Source organism: Gymnoscopelus microlampas (assembly GCF_963454915.1).
Source record: "Gymnoscopelus microlampas genome assembly, chromosome: 9".
NCBI lineage: Eukaryota > Metazoa > Chordata > Actinopteri > Myctophiformes > Myctophidae > Gymnoscopelus > Gymnoscopelus microlampas.
In genome coordinates this window covers 52,285,386-52,305,363 of record NC_139946.1, presented here as the reverse complement: position 1 = coordinate 52,305,363, position 19,978 = coordinate 52,285,386, and the positions used below count along the sequence as shown (strand labels likewise).

At 42.2% G+C, this 19,978-nt stretch overlaps 1 protein-coding gene across 5 annotated transcripts in view; it reads left to right on the top strand.

Moving 5' to 3' along the window:
* palld (palladin, cytoskeletal associated protein) overlaps window positions 1–17,689 on the top strand; it is a 126,198-nt gene extending 108,509 nt beyond the window's left edge. For 4 of the 5 annotated variants that reach the window (XM_084066832.1, XM_084066831.1, XM_084066830.1 and 1 more), the window contains 8 exons: window positions 2,077–2,298; window positions 3,486–3,635; window positions 4,893–4,981; window positions 8,251–8,383; window positions 12,365–12,572; window positions 12,910–13,075; window positions 13,582–13,715; window positions 14,889–16,599. In XM_084066832.1, coding sequence (XP_083922958.1) covers window positions 2,077–2,298; window positions 3,486–3,635; window positions 4,893–4,981; window positions 8,251–8,383; window positions 12,365–12,572; window positions 12,910–13,075; window positions 13,582–13,715; window positions 14,889–15,049 — 1,263 coding nt within the window. In that variant the 3' untranslated portion in view covers window positions 15,050–16,599. Of the gene's footprint in view, window positions 1–2,076; window positions 2,299–3,485; window positions 3,636–4,892; window positions 4,982–8,250; window positions 8,384–12,364; window positions 12,573–12,909; window positions 13,076–13,581; window positions 13,716–14,888; window positions 16,600–16,704 lie in introns of those variants that run through there. The other variant, XR_014601460.1, reaches the window with a different exon arrangement.
* Window positions 17,690–19,978: the final 2,289 nt, after the last annotated feature.

Below are 19,978 nucleotides of genomic sequence, written 5' to 3'. Positions count from 1 at the left end.
AACACATATCAGACAATTCTCCATTGTTCTATCTCCTAACAGGAAGGCAAGTCTCCTGACAGTGAATCTGTCCCTCAAAAGGTTATTCAGAGCGTATTATACTTTGATTCTTTCTCTTTCTTTCTTTTTGGGGGGTTTTCCCCATTCACTCATTACTGTATGTGTGGTGGTAACAGGAAGAGTGGGCACTAAGGAAGAGTGGGCACTTCGATGTCAAATTGTCTATTTGGTCCAAAATGTAAAACTATTAATAGTGTAAAACAGTCAAGTAATGTAAAGTATAGAACATGATTGAACATTCGACAATTAAGTTCTAATATGTCTTCAATTGCTATAAAATTGCAACAAAACCTGTATATCCAATCTTTTTGGGCATAAACAAGAAGTTGAAGGGTAACATTAGGTCTGATAATGATGTACCGTGCATGTTCAAATCAATCACTTTACATTACCTAAGACCGTTTTTCGAATATTTTATTTTGTAACATTTTGGACAAAATAACACATTTTACATTGAGGTGCCCAGATGTCCCTAGTAGTGCCCACTCTTCTTGTAACCTGTGTGTGGTCACTCATCACGTGCGGCGGGCGTCGTCACACACTGTCTTCACTGTGACTGTATAGTGTTCACTTTCACTTGGTGTGGCACCAGGATCAGGGCTAAAAGGCGTGAGCTTGATAAGGGAGCTGCTGGCAAACAGGGAGGGAACGATAAGGAACTCGTTCCAAGGATTAAGTGTGGATTAAGTCTTGACTTTGGTGGGGTATATTTGCCGCGCATATATCCGAGGCCCGCGGCATAACTTTGGATTGAATTGCTTCAGATACTGTCGCATGTAATTAATGGTCGGTTGCTGCACCCCCCGAAAAAAAGTAGCCTAAACACAATCTCCACTCGTCACTGCCTGCACTCTGCATGCTGCACACTGTTAATGTTCAGAAAACTGGGATGAATTCGTTGCCTGAATTTAGACAGATAAACCTCTAAGTCACAGATCCAGAGGAAGAAAAAGTAGTGTAACATACGGCAAACACAGCAATAATATCACAAAAAGCGGCTTCAGTAATGAAGCAACAGTTGGGGGCTGAGATAGCATGAAGGCTTAGATCAGAAGTTCGGGGGGACTTCCACCCTCGCATGGCGAGGAGCTCAGCTCGCGCAGCTGCGTCCACGGCCTGTCATTATACACGCCATGTGTCATCAGACCGCAAGGCCCCCGCCAGATGTTCCTCCTGCCTCAGCGCAACGCCACCGATGAGAGATTGATGGAGAGAGGGAGAGAGAGAGAGGGAGAGGGAGAGAGAGAGCAGGGAGAAAGTTGCTGCAGGTTGTGTGTGTGTGTACTTGTAATACCATACTTGTGAGTGCCAAAAGTACCGAAAAGTATAGTAGAATGTTAGAAATAGACATTGTGAGGACCATTTTCCTGGTCCTCACAAGACAAATAGTTGTTAAATGGTTTTAAAAAAATATATTTTGAGAAACGTTTTTAAAAGATTCAGGCTCTAGGATTAGACGTTTAGGTTTAGAGTTTTACACTTCATTTGTGCTGTGATGTCATACAGAAAAATAGCCAATCTATGAGCTGGTAAATGGGCTATTTTTCAGATATTGTCAGGCATTTTCAAGGCCGTCCTAAAATGTTGATGTCCTCACAAGTATAGTAACCTGTGTGTGTGTGTGTGTGTGTGTGTGTGTGTGTGTGTGTGTGTGTGTGTGTGTGTGTGTGTGTGTGTGTGTGTGTGTGTGTGTGTGTGTGTGTGTGTGTGTGTGTGTGTGTGTGTGTGTGTGTGTGTGTGTGTGTGTGTATCAGAGTTTTGCTGGTCTCATGGTGGAGTCACCAGCAGCAGTGAGTCAGTAGAAGTCATTAAAGCCACCGCACGCCTTGGAATGTGCTTGCCTTGTCTCCACGTTCTTCTCAAATTAACGCGTTGGTCTATTCGGTCATCCGCATTACTGTCGAGGAAGAGCCATGGTTAACGTCTGTTTTCTCTGTCTGTCTCCTTGTCTGTCTGTCTATCTGTCTGTCTGTCTGTCTACTTTCTTCCTCCCTTCCTCCCTCCCTCCCTCTCTAGGAGTACAAGGTCTCTAGTTTCGAGCAGCGTCTGATCAGCGAGATAGAGTTCCGTCTGGAGCGCTCCCCGGTGGAGGAGTCTGACGACGACGTGCAGCACGACGAGGACTCCCCCGTCCAGGGGGTGGCGCCCTCCTTCGACCAGAAGCTCAAACACTACAAGGTGTTCGAGGGCATGCCGGTCACCTTCTCCTGCAAGGTCCATGGGGAGCCCAAAGCAAAGGTACCGTACACAGCACAGCGCTGAAGACAGGACTCAACCAGTCTGTGGATCGTTATCCTAATTGGGTCATGCAGCAGTTAATTGGACTAAATCGATTGAATTGATTATGAAGAATAATCGATGATTGAAAATAATAGTTTGGGCATGTTATTATAGGTGAAATGTTTACCAAAAAAAGGAATACGGATATTGTGAGCTTGTAGATTGGCTATTTTCATTCATAATGGGTGAAAATTTGCTGATTTACAAGCTCACGATGCGTCAAAGAGCAGTGAGAAAAGCGAGGGCTTAATCATCAAATATTGGACTTTTGCTCCACTACAATTAGTTTGTAGATTTTGATTATTATTACAAAACATACATTAACCACTTAAACCCTATATACATTTCGACCATTTGAAAATAGCCGATGCGACGCATTGTGAGCTTGTAGATCTGCTATTTTCAAAAGAATTTTGAAAACTGGGACATCAAATGGGACATTCTGCACAATGAGTACTTTTACTTTTGGTACTTTAAGTACATTTTGATACCAATACTTTTGTACTTTTACTTCCACCACTGCTGACATGTGAGGCTGTTGAAACGTTGTTGTGATAAGGCTGCGGACCCCCAGTTCCCCCAGTGGCTCCCTGCCTAACCCCCCCCCCTGGCCTTCAGGGGCCAACAGTAAATGACTGGGTGATGACAGAGCAGAAAAAAGGGAGTACAGATAGCAGCACGAGCCAGAAGACCAGCAAACATGAGACAAGAGCAAATCACAACCATTTAAATTGGCATTCCGATCGGGGGAGGGGATCTCATATATTTAGAGTTATGTTTGGAAAACTAAAAGACTGATGGAACACGCTGATTTTGGCGTCAAAGATCAAAGCCTCGTAACTCATAACTTGCATTTACTCTCTTCCAAGAGTTACTGAATTGAAACATAACAATAAAAAGAATAATACAAACATAAATCAAACAACAAACCAAATAAACATGTCCTGTCGAAGTCCTTGTATAACAGAGAGTAATACAAGGACAATATTATGCCTTGTCTGATGTCTGTCTCTCTGTCTCTCTCTCTCTCTGTGTCTCTCTCTCTCTCTCTCTCTCTCTCTCTCTCTCTCTCTCTCTCTCTCTCTCTCTCTCTCTCTCTCTCTCTCTCTCTCTCTCTCTCTATGTCTCTCTCTCTCTCTCTGCAGGTGTACTGGTTTAAAGACGGTAAACAGATCTCTAAGAGGAGTGAACACTACAGGATCAGCCGCGACGCCGACGGGACCTGCTCCCTGCACACGGCCGCAGCCTCGCTGGACGACGACGGAAACTACACCATCATGGCTGGAAACCCAACGGTTAGACAGTTTAAAAAGATATATGTCAAAAGACAAAAAAAAAAAACATAAAAAGCCTTTCCTTTTTAATTGAGCAAAACAAAAGATTTTTTTTTAAGAGAAAATGATTGGGCTTACTGTAAGTGGATCATGCCACTGGTTCTCAATGTCAGGTCCTGGGACCGCAAGGGGTCCAAAATTTTAGCCTTTACGGGTCTGTAACTCTTTGTGACAGAAACGTGTATCAAATCCTAAACTGGGGGTCTTTGAAATAAAATAAGGATGAGAATCACTGGGTTAAGCCTTATTGTTTTATACTTTGTCGTCTACGACAGTGTTGCGTAGTGAAAATAGCTACAAACTCACAACGCGTCGCTTTGCATTCTGCACATGCAGTAGTTTCACGACGAAACTCCCCCTCCGACACCCGCACGCCTGTGAACGAACGAACACACATTACAGACATAAATGCAGACACACTTACAGAACCTACCGTAGTGCTTTGGCTGTCTGTCAGCGCTCATTAGAGGAGCATATTATAGGTGTTACAACAACAGTTTGTGCCCATAAGAGAGGAAGGAAATCACTCAAAGACGTCACAAGAGTTAGTGGTCTGCTCTGCCGGCTTTCCAGCAGCCTCTCCAACTCTAACACCTACTCTGTTCTGTTTTCACATCCCTGTCTCTCTCACGTTGTCTCTCTAGGTTTGTTTTTCTTCAGAATTCTTACCATAATCACAGTAATACTTCATATCATATTCCATCATATTCAAGGGCTTTTGCAGAGAAATGAGACTGACTCCAGTCACTTACAAATTAGAGCAGTGCAGAGGTCAGGTGTGTTTGCACAGTCAAATAGGCCCAACATCTAATCTAAGATTAGTGGAACTCATTCAAATGACCACCAGTGAGTCCCGGGACTCACTTTATTGAAAACCTAACAACATCACTGTATTATATTACATTTATTAGATATTATATTGATATTATAGCTATTTCCTTTGATTAGATATGTGATGTTGTTAACTGTAAAAGCCAGCATATATCGGTTGATATCGGTATCGGAAATTAGGAGTTGGACAATATAATATGTGATTATTTATATTTACCTTGCTTATTGTATGTCGCTCTGGATAAGAGTGTCTGCTAAATGCCCAAATTCTAAAAATGTTACTTCTGTCTCTCTCCCTGTGTGTCTCTCTCTCTCTCTCTCTCTCTCTCTCTCTCTCTCTCTCTCTCTCTCTCTCTCTCTCTCTGTCTCTCGGTGTCTCTCTTCCAGGGCAGGGTTAGCTGTACAGGGAGGATGATGGTTCAGGCAGTGAACCAGCGAGGAAGGAGCCAGCGTTCCACGCCTGGTCACATCCGCAGGTAAGACCACCGGACCCTCCAGCTAAGTTAGTAAATAGTTTCCAGCGAAATCACCAACTAACCGCGCCTATCAGCGTCGTCGCTCATCGTTCTGTGATTGACAGCTTACGTTGGCCAATCAGGTGGCGAGTTCGAGTGAGCCCGAATGAAGCCGAGTGCAGCCTGAGTGCCGCCGACAAAAGACGAACGGCAGCCATTGTTGTTGTCCGAGTGCCGTCACTTCTTAGTTTCGTTCTTAAAACGGTCTCAAACTTGTTTTTTGAGGCACGGAATTTACTATTAAAATATCGTTTGGATAGAATTTAGTTGTTTAACTTCATATATGTGGTCAATTAATCATGACAGAGCCTATTTAAAAATATAAATTCAGAGAACCGGGAGGGGCGGGGAGTGACACGCATGTATCCGCATAAGGCAAGCTATTTTGGGCATGGCGATCCCAAAAGTCCCGCTGCGTCATATTAGTGACGGAGGTGGTAAAAATCCACTGCAATTGGCTGAAGGGGAAAAACGATCATTGGCTGAAGGGGTTGTCAGTCAACGGTATTACTCCCGCCCAACTCCAGCCCGCAGCCAATATTGCAGCATGGGCGATCATGCCAGACTCCTTCCTGAAATCAAATGGAAATGAGATTTCCGGAGGGAGGGTTTACCAGGCTAGGTCCACAGCCAAATACATATGAATATGGGGGTCCTTGACATGACCCACTGAATTAACCTACAGGCTGGATGGTTGGCTGACTCAGCTGAATAATGTCCTTGCTGACTGACTGACTGACTGACTGACTGACTGACTGGATGGAGAGAGAGGGCCAACAAGCTGGCTTGTTTCTATTCACAACCTATTGAGACACAAGCTTTCCCTGTGGCTATTCACCACCTCTGCACCGCCGGACAAGCACGCACTCGCACGCCAATCGACAAACCTGCTGTTATTTGCATTGAAATGCGAAACCCGACAGGAGCCAGGCCTTTTGAAAAGCCTGCTAAGGTGCGGACAGGCTGTTGATAGATAACCACTCGTAGCGCCATGTTTTCCTGAGAGCTGAATCCCACTGGTGTTGTGTCGTCGTTGAAGTGTTAGTTTCGGGGGTTGAAAGGTGCGCCCTAGTCGGTGAGGCGGGCCACCTGTTTGTTCTCTCTGGTGTGTTTTTTAATTGGTCTAATGAGTTCCTGTGTGAAGTACCTCAGGGTACATTGGATTTGCTGGGTGGATCCATACCTCTGCTTTTGACCTTCCTTTTGGGAAATGTAGATGTTTCTGATATGTTTGATATTTATGTTTGATAATATCACAAATTAACAATTTAATTGAACATGTTATGTTAACACATCGTGTGCCAGAGGTTTATTAAAATAGGGTACATCCAGTGCCAGCATATCTTCCATCCACTTACGCTGATATGTTTCGTGCTGTAGAAGCCCCGACGAGGACGCGCATGTAAACAAAGCGTGCGTGCGAGACGGCAGAGGGTCCCGACTAACGCCTGGAACAATAATATTAATTGATAATAAAACGCGATCCTCCATTGCAGAGTGACCCTCGCCGATCGAAAACGTCTCATTTCCACCACGTTAAAAAGAAATAGGAGATATTAAGCTTTTAGTCAAGGATTTAACATTGGAGTGGACGACCGGAAGCATTTTTGACATGGATCCATTTTTGACATGGATCCATTTTTGACATGGATCCAAAAATGGGCCAAAAACGGTCCGGACGGTTTATGGCACTCAATGTGTTAACACGTCATCCCTATTTTTCAAGATTTCTCAAACTGTCTATTTTCATAAACCCTGGATGCATAAGTTTAAGTTCAGGGGTTGAAAAGTGCAGCCTCACCAGTGAGAGACACTCGTTTGTCTCTTTCGTGTGTTTTTTAATTGGTCTAATGAGTTCCCGTGTAAAGTACCTCTTTGTACCCACACCCACACACTTACACGTACACACACACACACGCACACCTTAGACTCTCACACACACAGAACGTCCTGTAACTCGATCTGAAGACGTCCACTCCCACATCAGATAAGACTCCTATTCAGTCCCAGTGAGAGAGAGAGAGGAGGCTTTCAAGATATCTATCAGCGCCTCTTTGTTTTCTCCTCTCTCTCTCTCTCTCATGTTTTGTTTTTAAACACTTGTCTCCTTCCTTGGCTCCTCTCCTCGTGTATTTATGCTCCGTCAAGCGAGCGACAGGCAGATTGGATGATGTCATCATGTCATGTTATGTGTGATAGACCAGAGTGATGGGAGCGCCTAGGGTCACGGACTGTGCTGGAAGAAGTACTCCCATTTTCTTTCCTTTTTTACTTAAGTGAAAGTAGCAAAAACACAATATAGAAATACTAGGTACACGTATTTACTTAAGCATTACAAGTAAAAGTCCTGTATTCACAATTTTACTTGAGTAAAAGTACAAAAGAATTGGCATTCAAATATACTTAAAGTACTTAAAGTAAAAGTAGGCTACTCCATTATTTTTTCAAAAGTTTTCCAAATTTGACAAAATATTTCAGAAAATAGCAGCTCTATGAGCTTACAATTCTTTTTATGGAGGAAGCATAAAAGTACAGTACTTGAGTAAATGTACTTACTTTCCAACCATGGGGCGGGTGATGTCATTTGTTTTTGTGATGAAGCAGAATGAAGGGTGCGCCTAGGTCATGGTGGAACCATGGCCCATACAGACCTGTAGACAGACAGGATAGGAAATGAACGAACGAAAAGGTGACGAAAAACGTCCCTGAAACGAACGAACAAACGGTCACTGAATGTTTATGGAGGTGGGAGTGTTTGAAAACGCCCCCTGAGAAAGCAAAGTGATGACGTTCATTAAATGAACATCTGTCAGTGTGACATTTTAACCTTCTTTAAGCTGCAACACCATGACGCTCTGAACCCCAAAATGCACACTTTTCACAGAGCTGAGGGAATCTGACTCCCTTTTAAACCCCAGTTTGAGGCCATTAATGCTATGAAGGATAGCAGTTGTTTTTCTTCTTACGTTGGACAAAAGCTGAGAGCCCCCAAACGTGCACGCACACACACACACACACGCATGCACGCACACACGCACACACCATATAGTTGCTGTCGAGCAGAACCCTCATATAGCATAAAAGCACATCATTTTAGGGGTCCTTGACATGAAAACGTTTGAGCACCACTGATATAGAAACATACGTTTTTTCAGAATACTGTTGGGATTTAGAAGACATGTGTAGAATCGGCTTCAGGTCTTAATGGGTTTGTTTCCGTCCTCTTTCAGACCCAGGTCCAGATCCAGAGACAGCGGGGATGAGAACGAGAACATCCAAGAACGTCACTTCCGCCCACACTTCCTCCAGGCGCCCGGCGACCTCATCGTTCAGGAGGGACGCCTGTGTCGGATGGACTGCAAGGTATGAACTACAGCGTCACACAACAGTATCAGAAGTAGCAGATCTACAAGCTTCTAGATCTGCTACTTTTGCCAGTTTCGAATTTGAATCCTGAAAAGTAACAGCTTTGGACATAATGAGCTTTCCACCCGACAGAGACCATATACGCTAGAATGAGACCGATATTTCGGTTTGGCCAACATATGGTCGCTGTCAGGCAGAAACTGTCGTATCTCCACATTTCAACTTTGTATGATTTTAAGTAAATTAAAGCCCTACTTCACCATACAAGAGTGTCACACAAAAGTTGTGAAAATAGCCTATCTACAAGCTCACAATGCAACACGTTGTGGGCTTGTAGATCGGCTATTTTCAATGTTTTTAGAATAAAAAGGCACGTTTTTGTGACGACATCTGTATCGCCGATTATGCCCATACTAATCAGGATCGGATCAAAAGATCTGTCATTAGCCTGGCTCCAATATGCATGTAGTCACCTGGGTGACACCTAATAGACACACATACACACCTAGTCACCTTTCATCAGTCTGTCTGTCTGTCCAACCCAAACATGTGAATGCGATGTCAGGAACGCCTTGAGGGAATTTCCTGACATTTGGCAGAAACGTCCACTTGGAACTCAAGGATGAACTGATTAGAAGTACGGTTGATCAAATGTCAAAGTCACTGTGACCTCACAAAGCATTCCTTCATTACATTTCTTCAAAGTCTTCATTCATTACGTACAGTATGGTATACACACTGCGACTGTATACAGCTGCGATGCGGTATTTCTGGTTTTCAAAATTAAAAAATGTACAAAAATGAAAATCTTTCTAAACCTGCCCAAAGTAGGGATGCCACAGTTAATGAGAGACTTTAAAAAAAAAAGGCATGTTTGCACCACGGGAATCCTTTCTAGCAGGCTGGGAGGGGAAAGTCAACATTTTGAAGCTTATGTTCAAATCTCAGCCCAGAAAGTGGCAGAAGGTAATGAAAGCAAGAGACGACGAGGCGTTCTGAAATAATTGCAACATTGCCTGGAAAGGAAAAGTGCTTTCGCCAAAAAAGAATATGTTAATCATAGTAATAGAACGAGCCATTTCAGATCCGCCCTTTAATTGTGTTTGTGTGTGTGTGTGTGTGTTGCTGCTCTCTCAGGGTGTGTCTGTGTGTGTATCCACGCTGCCAAAGCAATGCGGCCCTTCCCAGGCGTTCCAGTTTCTTTAGAAAGATCCAAACAAGCAGGGACTTTGTGTTTCACGGTGTGTTTGCGTTGTGAAAGGCTCAGAGCAGACCGGGTCGACACCACGGTGTCAATTTTCAGGGATTAAGCGGGATCCCGCTTTATGCAATTATCCTCCCTCCCTCCCTCCCTCCCTCCCTCTCTCCTCCGTTCCCTCTTCAGTTTCTGACTGCCTCTTTCTCTCCCGTCTGAAACACTGCAGCAGATCGGTCGTAAAAAATGAAATAAAAAACAGGGGGAATTCGTGGAGTATTAAAAGCCGCTGAAGTCTTTTTTTTGTTTTACACTCGTCAGAGATAAACAGAGACAGCCTCAGAATGCTTAATGTCAGTGGTATTTATAGACGACGTTTATCTTTCGTCGTGGCTTAAAAAAGAAAAACTAGACAAACTTTCCATGCCAAAAATGTCTCTGCAGACAGGAAGTGGACAGACGGGGGCCGCCCCCACCCACCGCCGGGACTTATATCATTATACACGGAATTCAGTGTAAAATGTTTTATCGCCGTGGAGCGGCTTGTTACCACAGAACGGGCCGGTAGCATGTAGCGTCTTAGCGCTCGGTGCTACATGGCTCCCAGGTGGACAGGTGTAGGGTTTCTGTGGCATGCTGCTGCTGGTCCTGAAAACACAGGCCTCCTGTTTTCACTGCAGGACGACAGACTGTTCCCATGAGAAAACACCCAGGCCACCAGACCCGCTCCACAACACACACACACACACACACACACACACACACACACACACACACACACACACACACACACACACACACACACACACACACACACACACACACACACACACACACACACACACACACACATTATAACTAATTAAGCCATATATGTATGTCGTTGACTTCAGGGGGGGCAGAAACCTCTTGTGTCCAATTTCTAACTTTTTGTGTTTTTTTGTTGTAAATGAACACTCTACTTGTTCATACTACAACGTTACACAAAAGTATCAGATCTGCAAGCTCGAAACGCGGTGCGAAGCAATGCGTTTCAAGCTTGTAGATCTGCTACTGTTGCCGTTTTTAAATTTGAATCCTGAAAAGTAACAGTTTTGGACATGAGGTTTCCACCCAACACGATCTACAAGCTCACAATACCAAGCAGTGGTGGAAAAAGTACTCAATTGCTTTACTTGAGTAAAAGTACCAAAGCTGCAATGTAGAAGTACTCCATTACAAGTAAAAATCCGGAATTCAAAATTTACTTGAGTAAAAGTGCAAAAGTATTGTCATCAAAATGTACTTAAAGTACCAAAAGTAAAAGTACTAAAATATTTGAAAACAGCAGATCTACAAGCTTACAACGCGTCGCGATGCGACGCGTTGTGAGCTTGTAGATCGGCTATTTTCAAATAGCCTAGATATAAAATAAGGCTAAAGTGGTTAATGTATGTTTTATAATATAAAAATATATATCTGAAAAGTAACTAGTAAGTAAAGTTTTCAAATAATTGTAGTGGAGTAAAAGTACAATATTTGCCTCTGAGATGTAGTGGAGTAGAAGTAAAAGTATTGGAAATTGGAATTACTCAAGTAAAGTACAAATACCTCAAAATTGTACTTAAGTACAGTACTTAAGTAAATGTACTTAGTTACTTTCCACCACTGATACCAAGTTACGATGCAATGCGCTGCACTGTAAGCTTTTATATTTGCCATTTTAGCTTGAACTTGTTTGGACTGTTTTTCTAATATGGTGGCGGTCACAAGTGAATGGACAGCAAGGCCGCCTGGGTCCCCGGTTCAGCCCCCTGATCCCAGTCTATGTGTCCAAGTGTCCCTGAGCAAGACACTTAACCCTTAACTGTACCCCAGGCGATGCGTTAATAGAGCCTAATAGACCATAGACCATATAGACCTAATAGTTAGGATGGGTAGGATGCAAGAGGACAAATTTATATATACAGAGAAAAATACCCCAAAACTAAATAATGTTTGACAATATAATGACATGCCCAACATAGGGACGGGTTCAAAGTGGTTTGCTCTTTTCAGCCCGCCAACAAACACACACACACACACACACACACACACACACACACACACACACACACACACACACACACACACACACACACACACTGTTGCACAGAACGAACACGCCCCTAAGCAGTTTCCATAATAGAAAAAATAAATGCACAATTGCCAACTCAGAGCCATTGGCGGCATCATCATCATTAGTGTGAACAAACGGTTCACACTAGTGTTGATTTTGACAGCACATTTTGATTTAGTTTTAGTCATGTTTTAGTCATCTGAAATGTTTTACTGTTAGTCTAGTTTTAGTCGACTAAATATCATAAGATTTTAGTCGACTAAATCTACAGTTTGATTTAGTCGACTAAAATGTATTTCGGCGGTGCCTTGATGGCGTCGTAATGACTGATTTTACACTTGGTTGCGCTCTGAAAATAGACGATCTACAAGCTCACAACGCGTTGCAGCTTCTATTTTCTATTTTCAGAGCGCAACACCCGAGCGCAACCAAACATTAAATGACTTGTCTTTTAGTTCTACTGGATCTCTTCTCCACTAGTCCCTCAATAACATTTTAGTCTAGTTTTTATTTGTTGACGAAATTGTCAGTATATTTAGTCTTAGTTTTAGTCATTATAGCTTAGTTTTTATTTCGTTTTCGTCAGTGAAAAAAGTCGATGAAGTCGATGAAAATCTTTCGTCATAGTTTTAGTTGACGAAATCAACACTGTTTCACACCTTGCTGTGTGTTTTTCACCCTGCAGGTGAGCGGCTTGCCCACGCCCGACCTCATCTGGCAGCTCAACGGACAGACCATCCGCCCGGACTCCTCCCACAAGATGCTGGTGCGGGAAAACGGCGTCCACTCGCTGGTGGTGGAGCCCGTGTCCAACCGCGACGCCGGCATCTACACCTGCATCGCCAGCAACCGCGCCGGACAGAACTCCTTCAACCTGGAGCTCATCGTTGCAGGTAAAACATCAGCGGTGGAAAAAATCAAAATCAAAATCTACAAAGTGACTAGTAACTAAGTGTTCAAATAATTGTAGTGCAGACGCTTCTGAGATGTAGTGGAGTAGAAGTAAAAGTACTGAAAATTGGAAATACTCCAGTAAAGTAGAAATACCTCAACATTTTACTTAAGTACAGTACTTGAGTAAATGTACTTAGTTACTCTACACCACTGAGTGTTACACAAAAGCATCAAGAGTATCAGATTGCGGAATTATTTGGCGACTAGATTAGCAGGACAAAATAAAACATAAAATACAGACTGACTGAATGAAAGCACTGAGTGACTCTCTCTCAGCTAAAGAGATGCACAAGGCTCCTGCGTTTATCGAGAAGCTGCAGAACACTGGCGTGGCCGAGGGCTATCCCGTCCGCATGGAGTGCCGTGTGACGGGCGTCCCGTACCCACAGATCTTCTGGAAGAGGGAGAACGAGTCCTTCACTCACAACACAGACAGGATCAGGTACAAAAAAAATGCTTCCCATCACTTCTACAGTACAGCACAGCACTGATTCTCAAAGCGGGGGCCCGTGGCCAATGCATATCACACTGTGGGTCCTTGAAATGACAAGGAAGGACCCCAGTATTAGGGATTGGTTTCTGTGGTTTTCGTAATCCATTTTTTTTTAACCCATTAAGGCCTGAGGCCGATTCTACAAAATGTCTTCTAAATCAGTGTTTTGAAAAAAACGTATGTTTCTCAGTGGTGCGCAATCTTTTTCATGTCAAGGACCCCAAAATGATATGTATTTGGCTGCGGACCCCCATCTTAGAATATGTTGTTCCAGGGACCCCCCAGAAGCAAAGATTTTAGTTTTGAAAAATTGCTTTAAAAATATATATATATATTCAAAGATTTGCAAAAGAATTCGCTATTTTTTTAGAATAGCCCAAATAAAGGACACAAATGACACAGATTCTTTCCCGGTCTTAATGTGTCTAAATATGCATCGATGTTGTTTCTCCCAGCATGCATCAGGACAACTGCGGCTACTTGTGCATGATCATCCAGCCGGCCATGAAGGAGGACGCAGGCTGGTACACGGTTTCAGCCAAGAACGACGCCGGCATCGTCTCCAGCACCGCACGCCTCGACGTCCACAGTACGTTAACGTTAACACCTTATCCTCCAAGCAGAAAAAAACTCTTATCTCCATGTTTTTACTTTTTTCGTTTTTTTAAATTATCCTGTTTCATAAGTTCTCAAAACGTATAAAATTCATAAAAATCCTTGAAATTGAAAAATAGCAGATCTACAATGCGACGCATTGTGAGCTTGTAGATCGGCTATTTTCAAATGGCCGAAATGTATATAGGGCTGAAGTGGTTAATGTATGTTTTGTAATAATAATCAAAATCTACAAAGTAACTAGAAACTAAAGTTTTCAAATAATAGTGGAGTAAAAGTACAATAACTGCCTCTGAAATGTAGTGGAGTAGAAGTAAAAGTATTGAAAATTGGAAATACTCAAGTAAAGTAAAAAAATATGTCAAAATTGTACTTAAGTACAGTACCTGAGTAAATGTACTTACTTATTTACACCACTGCTTGTCATAAGACGGTGTCATGTGTCAAAAATAACACATCTACAAGCTCACAACACATCACAATGTGAGCTTGTAGACGGGCTATTCTCTGCTCCGTGACACCAGCGTACAAATCTGTCTGGACACTCATTTAGCCGTGATGCTATTTTACTGAAAATCACCATTTCAACAGAAGTTACAGACGCCATGATTATGTCCGAAAGAATTTCCGCCATCTCTCTGAATGAACTTGTGTGACGTTTATAGGGCATAGCAGTGGCGGCCATTTTCTGGTTCCACTCAAAAATAGTCAATGCATTTATCCCATTGACATTTCCAAAAATATTTATATCAATTATTTTAAGCCTAGAATCAAGCCATCCAGGGTCCTGGTGAATCATGACCATAAAACATTTGATTCTGTGAAAAAACTTTTTTGAAAATAGAAAAACAAAGGGCACTTATTAAATATAGTATATCATATAATTAAATATAAAATAAAATAAAATCTCAGAAAATAATGTTTTATGGTCATGATTCACCAGGACCCTGGATGGCTTCATTCTAGGCTTAAATGAATTGATATAAATAGTTTTGGAAATGTCAATGGGAAAAATGCATTGACTATTTTGGAGTGGAGCCAGAAAATGGCGGCCACTGCTATGCCCTATAGTCTTGTTATTTATACCTGCCTCCGTCTGTCCGCAATCGGTCGTTAATTCCTTCCCGTCTGCCGTTCCATCCAACAGCCCAGTGGCAGCAGCCCAACCTCCCCAAGCCCAAGAAGGTGCGTCCCTCGGCCAGCCGCTACGCCGCGCTGACGGAGCGAGGCCTGGACGTGAAGGCGGCCTTCTTCCCCGACGCCAGCCCCCTGCAGCCCGGAGGCCTGGTGGAGAGCGACGACCTGTAGAAAACTACCCCCTGCCCCCCACCCCACCCACCCACCCGACCTTCCTTCAGCATCACTGGCCACCTGCCCAATACCCTCGCCCCCCCAAAAAACACCCCAGAGAATGAAACTTTATGGGGGGCACGACCCAGCAGAGGGAGCCAGTTGAGGGTGGGTGGCCTCTGTTTTTGTACAGTCACACACACATCCCATAATATTACAGAATCATTTAAAACCCGGATCGCCGAGCTTCACTTCTTCATCAACTGGATGGGAAGGTTTCGCTGAAGTTCTTTGCTGTCCCACGACAGAAAAAAAAGAGGGGAAAAAAAGACTTGATTGATGGATTGTGCGCTCAAACGTTGTTCACAGACTGCATGGTGAGGTCCCCTTGTACCGAGGGGGGGGGGGGGGGGGGCGGGGGGGTCTGTCAAAGTGCCTGACATCTCGGTATGTCCGTAAAAAGGTGGAACAAGAAGGTCTGAACTAATTATGCATGTTAAAAGTGGTGCCATTCACAGTACATTGACTCTAATACTCTTAAGTATTAGCAATACTACTGCAGGTAGAAGAGCAGGGGTGTGGGGAATAGGAAATGAAAGAAAAGGACATGGAGCGATGTATCATTTGTCCCGTGACAAAAGGCTGACGAAGGGGTTCTTCCACAACACAAAGTGCTTCTATTTTATGTATACTGGCTTCAACGGTGTATTCTGTCCAGGGCTTTGAAACCTTCATTTATGCTTCATCGCTCGACGCCAATAACAGATTCTCCCCACGAGAAAAGTTCAAAATGAGTCACGCTCGAGTCGTGATGACGAAGCATACGTTTTAGTCTTTCATGATGGCCTTATAGCCACGGTCTGTGTGTAGTAGCAGTAACAGAACGATGTCACGTAGCTACGCCATAGCGTCTGTGTCGTCTGGTTAGATAAATATGCACCATAACCACAGATATTGCACAAGGCCGGGCCTTACAGTACGTAGGTTTTTTTTTTCTTTTTCCGTCTTTCTTCGTTTTGTTCCATTTGTGACAGAGGCTTGAGGGTTTGGTGGGCGAGCATGAACGTTGATCAGATGAAAGCAGCCGGTTGGAGACGTCAGACTGTGTGTGTGTGTGTACAGAAGGTTTGAAAAAAAAAAAAAAGGTACAGGAAGGACTCTCTAATGCTTCATTCTTTTGCCCGAAAATAGACGGTCTGCAAGCTGGCCTGTGAGCATGTGGATCGTGTTATCGGGCACATGACACCAGCAGGCAACTTGAGTTTAAATCAGGCTTAACGCTGCGATCCGGAACTTTCCTGTCCTTACCTGACGTTTCTACAGCTAATACTGATGAGAGGATATATTTAGTTCTGAGCTTCATGCAATAACACTTGTCAACCTGTTGTGGGTGTCCTACCTAACGAGTAGATCTAAATGTCCCAATAGAGCAGCAGGTAGACCGAATTCAAACACCACGGTTGTGTTAACCATTTAAGACCTGAGGCGATTCTTAAAAATGTTTTCTAAATCCGAACAGTTTTTGGAAGAAGAAAAAAGAAATGTTTTCAAGATTTTTCAAAAATAGCAGATCTACAAGCTCATAGCGCGGCACTCGGTGCCGCGCTATGAGCTTGTATATCTGCTATTTTTGAATAGACAAAGAAATATAAAGTGACACGGATGCGTTCCAGGTCTTAATGGGTCATGCTCTACTGTACAGATTGGTCAAACAAAAAAATATTCACCAAAGAAGCTATGGATTGCAGCTTTAACCGTTTGTTGATCAGAGGAGAAGCTTTTTTTGAAGAGATTCCAAACTTCCGCGTAGTTAAGGTTTGGTGACATTGTTGGTGAAGTTGAGGTGATGAAGTTGAAAGGTTTTGGTAAAAAAATAGCTGACGATTTGTTTTCTTTGACGGATTGTTTTGAGCAATGCAAATTGAAACGATGTCACTCGAGCGAGTCGCGTTGCTCGCTTCAGTGCAGCGGTCCCATCACAAGAGAACACGCTGCAGATTAGCCATTTTATTTTTGTATTAAAGAAAATCTAAAAAAAAAAAATGTTTAGAATGTATTATTGACTTACCCAGCAAACTTGACGTAACTTATATCAGCAGTCTTTCCTAAAATGTTCAACGATACAACATAATCCTTCCTGTGTAATGAAATGTTTAAGATATATTTATACATATATATATATATACACTGCCTTAAATCACTTCTTAGGCTAAAAAGAAATGCAAACAATTTCTGTGCATGATATTTTTTGGGGCACGTGTACGGATGCCAAATGACTTCAAACGGGATCTATGAAAATACTTTTGCAGTCTTCTGGGTTAGCAAATACCCTTGACATGGTTAGAACTACAAAATGAATACTTGTTTATCTCTACTATCTGTGTCACCACTATTCCTCCTCCACCGTAAAATCCTGAGTGTTGCTGTTACTCTTGAGTTAAATGAATACTGAGGATTTTACTGTGTGTGTAACCAAATGGACGTCTTTCCTGCGGAGCATGCTTCAACGAGACAGTTAACTGTTGGTCACGTCAACAAACAGAACATGTGACAATGTATTGATTTCTATGCCGATCTGTGCCTGTATATGGATTGTTCTCCTGATGTTATTTTAGTTTATGAAAGACAATAAAACAAAATCGAACTCTCTGGAGACAAGATGTTTTTTTTTCAACACGTGTCATCACACAGCGGAGAGAGAACATTCATCATTCTTTTTTGGGAACACTTGAATCATATTCAAATGACAGAATTACATTAAATGTGAAATAATTGTCAACATTAGCAATCATGACGACAGACAAAGAAAAGCTGTGCAGAGCGAAAATTCCGTCCATCGCCAAGGTTCATGATTTTGAGGCACTAGTAGACTTTCTTCAAGTTTTTCCAAAGTTAATTCAACACATGTATTTGTATATGGACTCATTTTAATGACCCTGCATTCAAATGAAATGAAATAAATACAATAAAATATAATCAATTTAATTATATTACTGAAATAGAGTGTGACCATGAATCATAATTGTTTCACAATGACTGATGTGATATGTCATTGTCACTCTGTTAACACTATAGTTCATATTGTTGTTAGATGTTTGATAATATGTTACAGATTTGTTTTATATTATAAAAAATGTCTGACGGACATATGTACCTATATATATATATATATATATATATATATATATATATATTGTGACGGCCGAGAAATGCAGCGTCTAGAGCTAGAGTCGCACCCATGACCCGCGGTTTACTAGTCTGGCCAACAACCCCCCTGCACCAAAGCAGCCACATTTCTAACCGGCACTGACAACAACATAATTATTCATGGCATATTTTTATTGATGTGGATTTTGTCAGCACCTGTAATTACTTTATTTTTGGCATACAGGTTGGGAAAAGCCACCTAAACAGTTTTTCTCTGCCCCACTGTGCGCACAACCATATGACGTCCATATAACGTTACGTCCATACGCCGTGCATACGATGTGCAGACGCCGTCCGAGTCGGACCTCACTAAGTTGCAAAAACACATAAAAAAAGACGTCCGTACAACGTTACGCCCATACGACGTGAATACGACGTCCATACGACGTCCCAGTCAGACCTCAGTCAGCAGCTGTTTTGCAATATATACGTCGACACACGTCTGACTAGGACGTCGTATGGACGTCGTATTCACGTCGTATGGGCGTAACGTTGTATGGACGTCTTTTTTATGTATTTTTGCAACTAGTGAGGTCTGACTAGGACGTCGTATGGACGTCGTATGCACGGCGTTTGGGCGTTGTTGTATTGTGTGCCCAGTGGCAGTGGGTATAGAGACGTCTGTTGAAAAGACACGTCTTTTGTGCAACTTGAATTATGGATTTTTGATTGCATTTTAAGTTTTAGGCTTTTCCCAACCCTTTAGCCAAAGTGAACGGTGAACACCAGTGATATTGTAAATTTATTAAGTGGAATTCATAATTCATAATTGTCAATTATTGTTTCCCCCCTTCCTATAAATGTAAGGCAAGTTTTAGATTCATCACGCAAAAACCTTACATTTCCCCACCAACATAGAATTATGTTCAATAATAATGATATCAATTTATCTACATTATGTATATACACAATACAAATATGCTATGAATAATTATGTTGTCAGTTTATAACGCCCTGCATTGACTTTTTTCAGCCAGCAGTGTCACGGCAACAACATGAGACCAAAATACTTGATAGTCACGTGACTTTTTGTCTTTTGTAGTCAAATGCATCATATGCTGATTATGTGGCAATATAGCTGAATGGTTAGAGAGCCTGCCTGGTAAGACATAAATCCCAAGTTCGATATTGGTTGGATGCATGGCGCATATAATAGGCTATCGCATTGTAGATTAGTAGGCGATAATTCCAATATTCACTATACACTCCTCATGTTTTTACAAATCTCTTTATTATTTTTTTCAGACAATAAAAAGTAGCATTGTGTCAAGCAGTGAAAACAAAGAGGTCTGTTTTTTCTGACAAAAAAACAACAATTAAACAAAGCACAACAGAACAAAACAAAACAGTAAGACAGTTACAATAATCAAACGTACATGTTAAATGCAAGACATAAAAAACAAAATACAAAATTAACAGACAATTTTTTTTTCCCGTTTCGGTAGTGTCACTACCGAAACGGAAAAAAAAAAGTCACTACCAATCAACTTTAAATTGCCTGAAACGTACTCCTAACAGGTTTTTGGGGGAACAATTTTTTTTTCGTTTCGGTAGTGTCACTACCGAAACGGGAAAAAAATGACTAGGTCCAGAGCTCGATGAATGTTAGGGACCAAAAAAAAAGTCACTACCAATCAACTTTAAATTGCCTGAAACGTACTCCTAACAGGTTTTTGGGGGAACAATTTTTTTTCCGTTTCGGTAGTGACACTACCGAAAAGGAAAAAAAATGACTAAGTC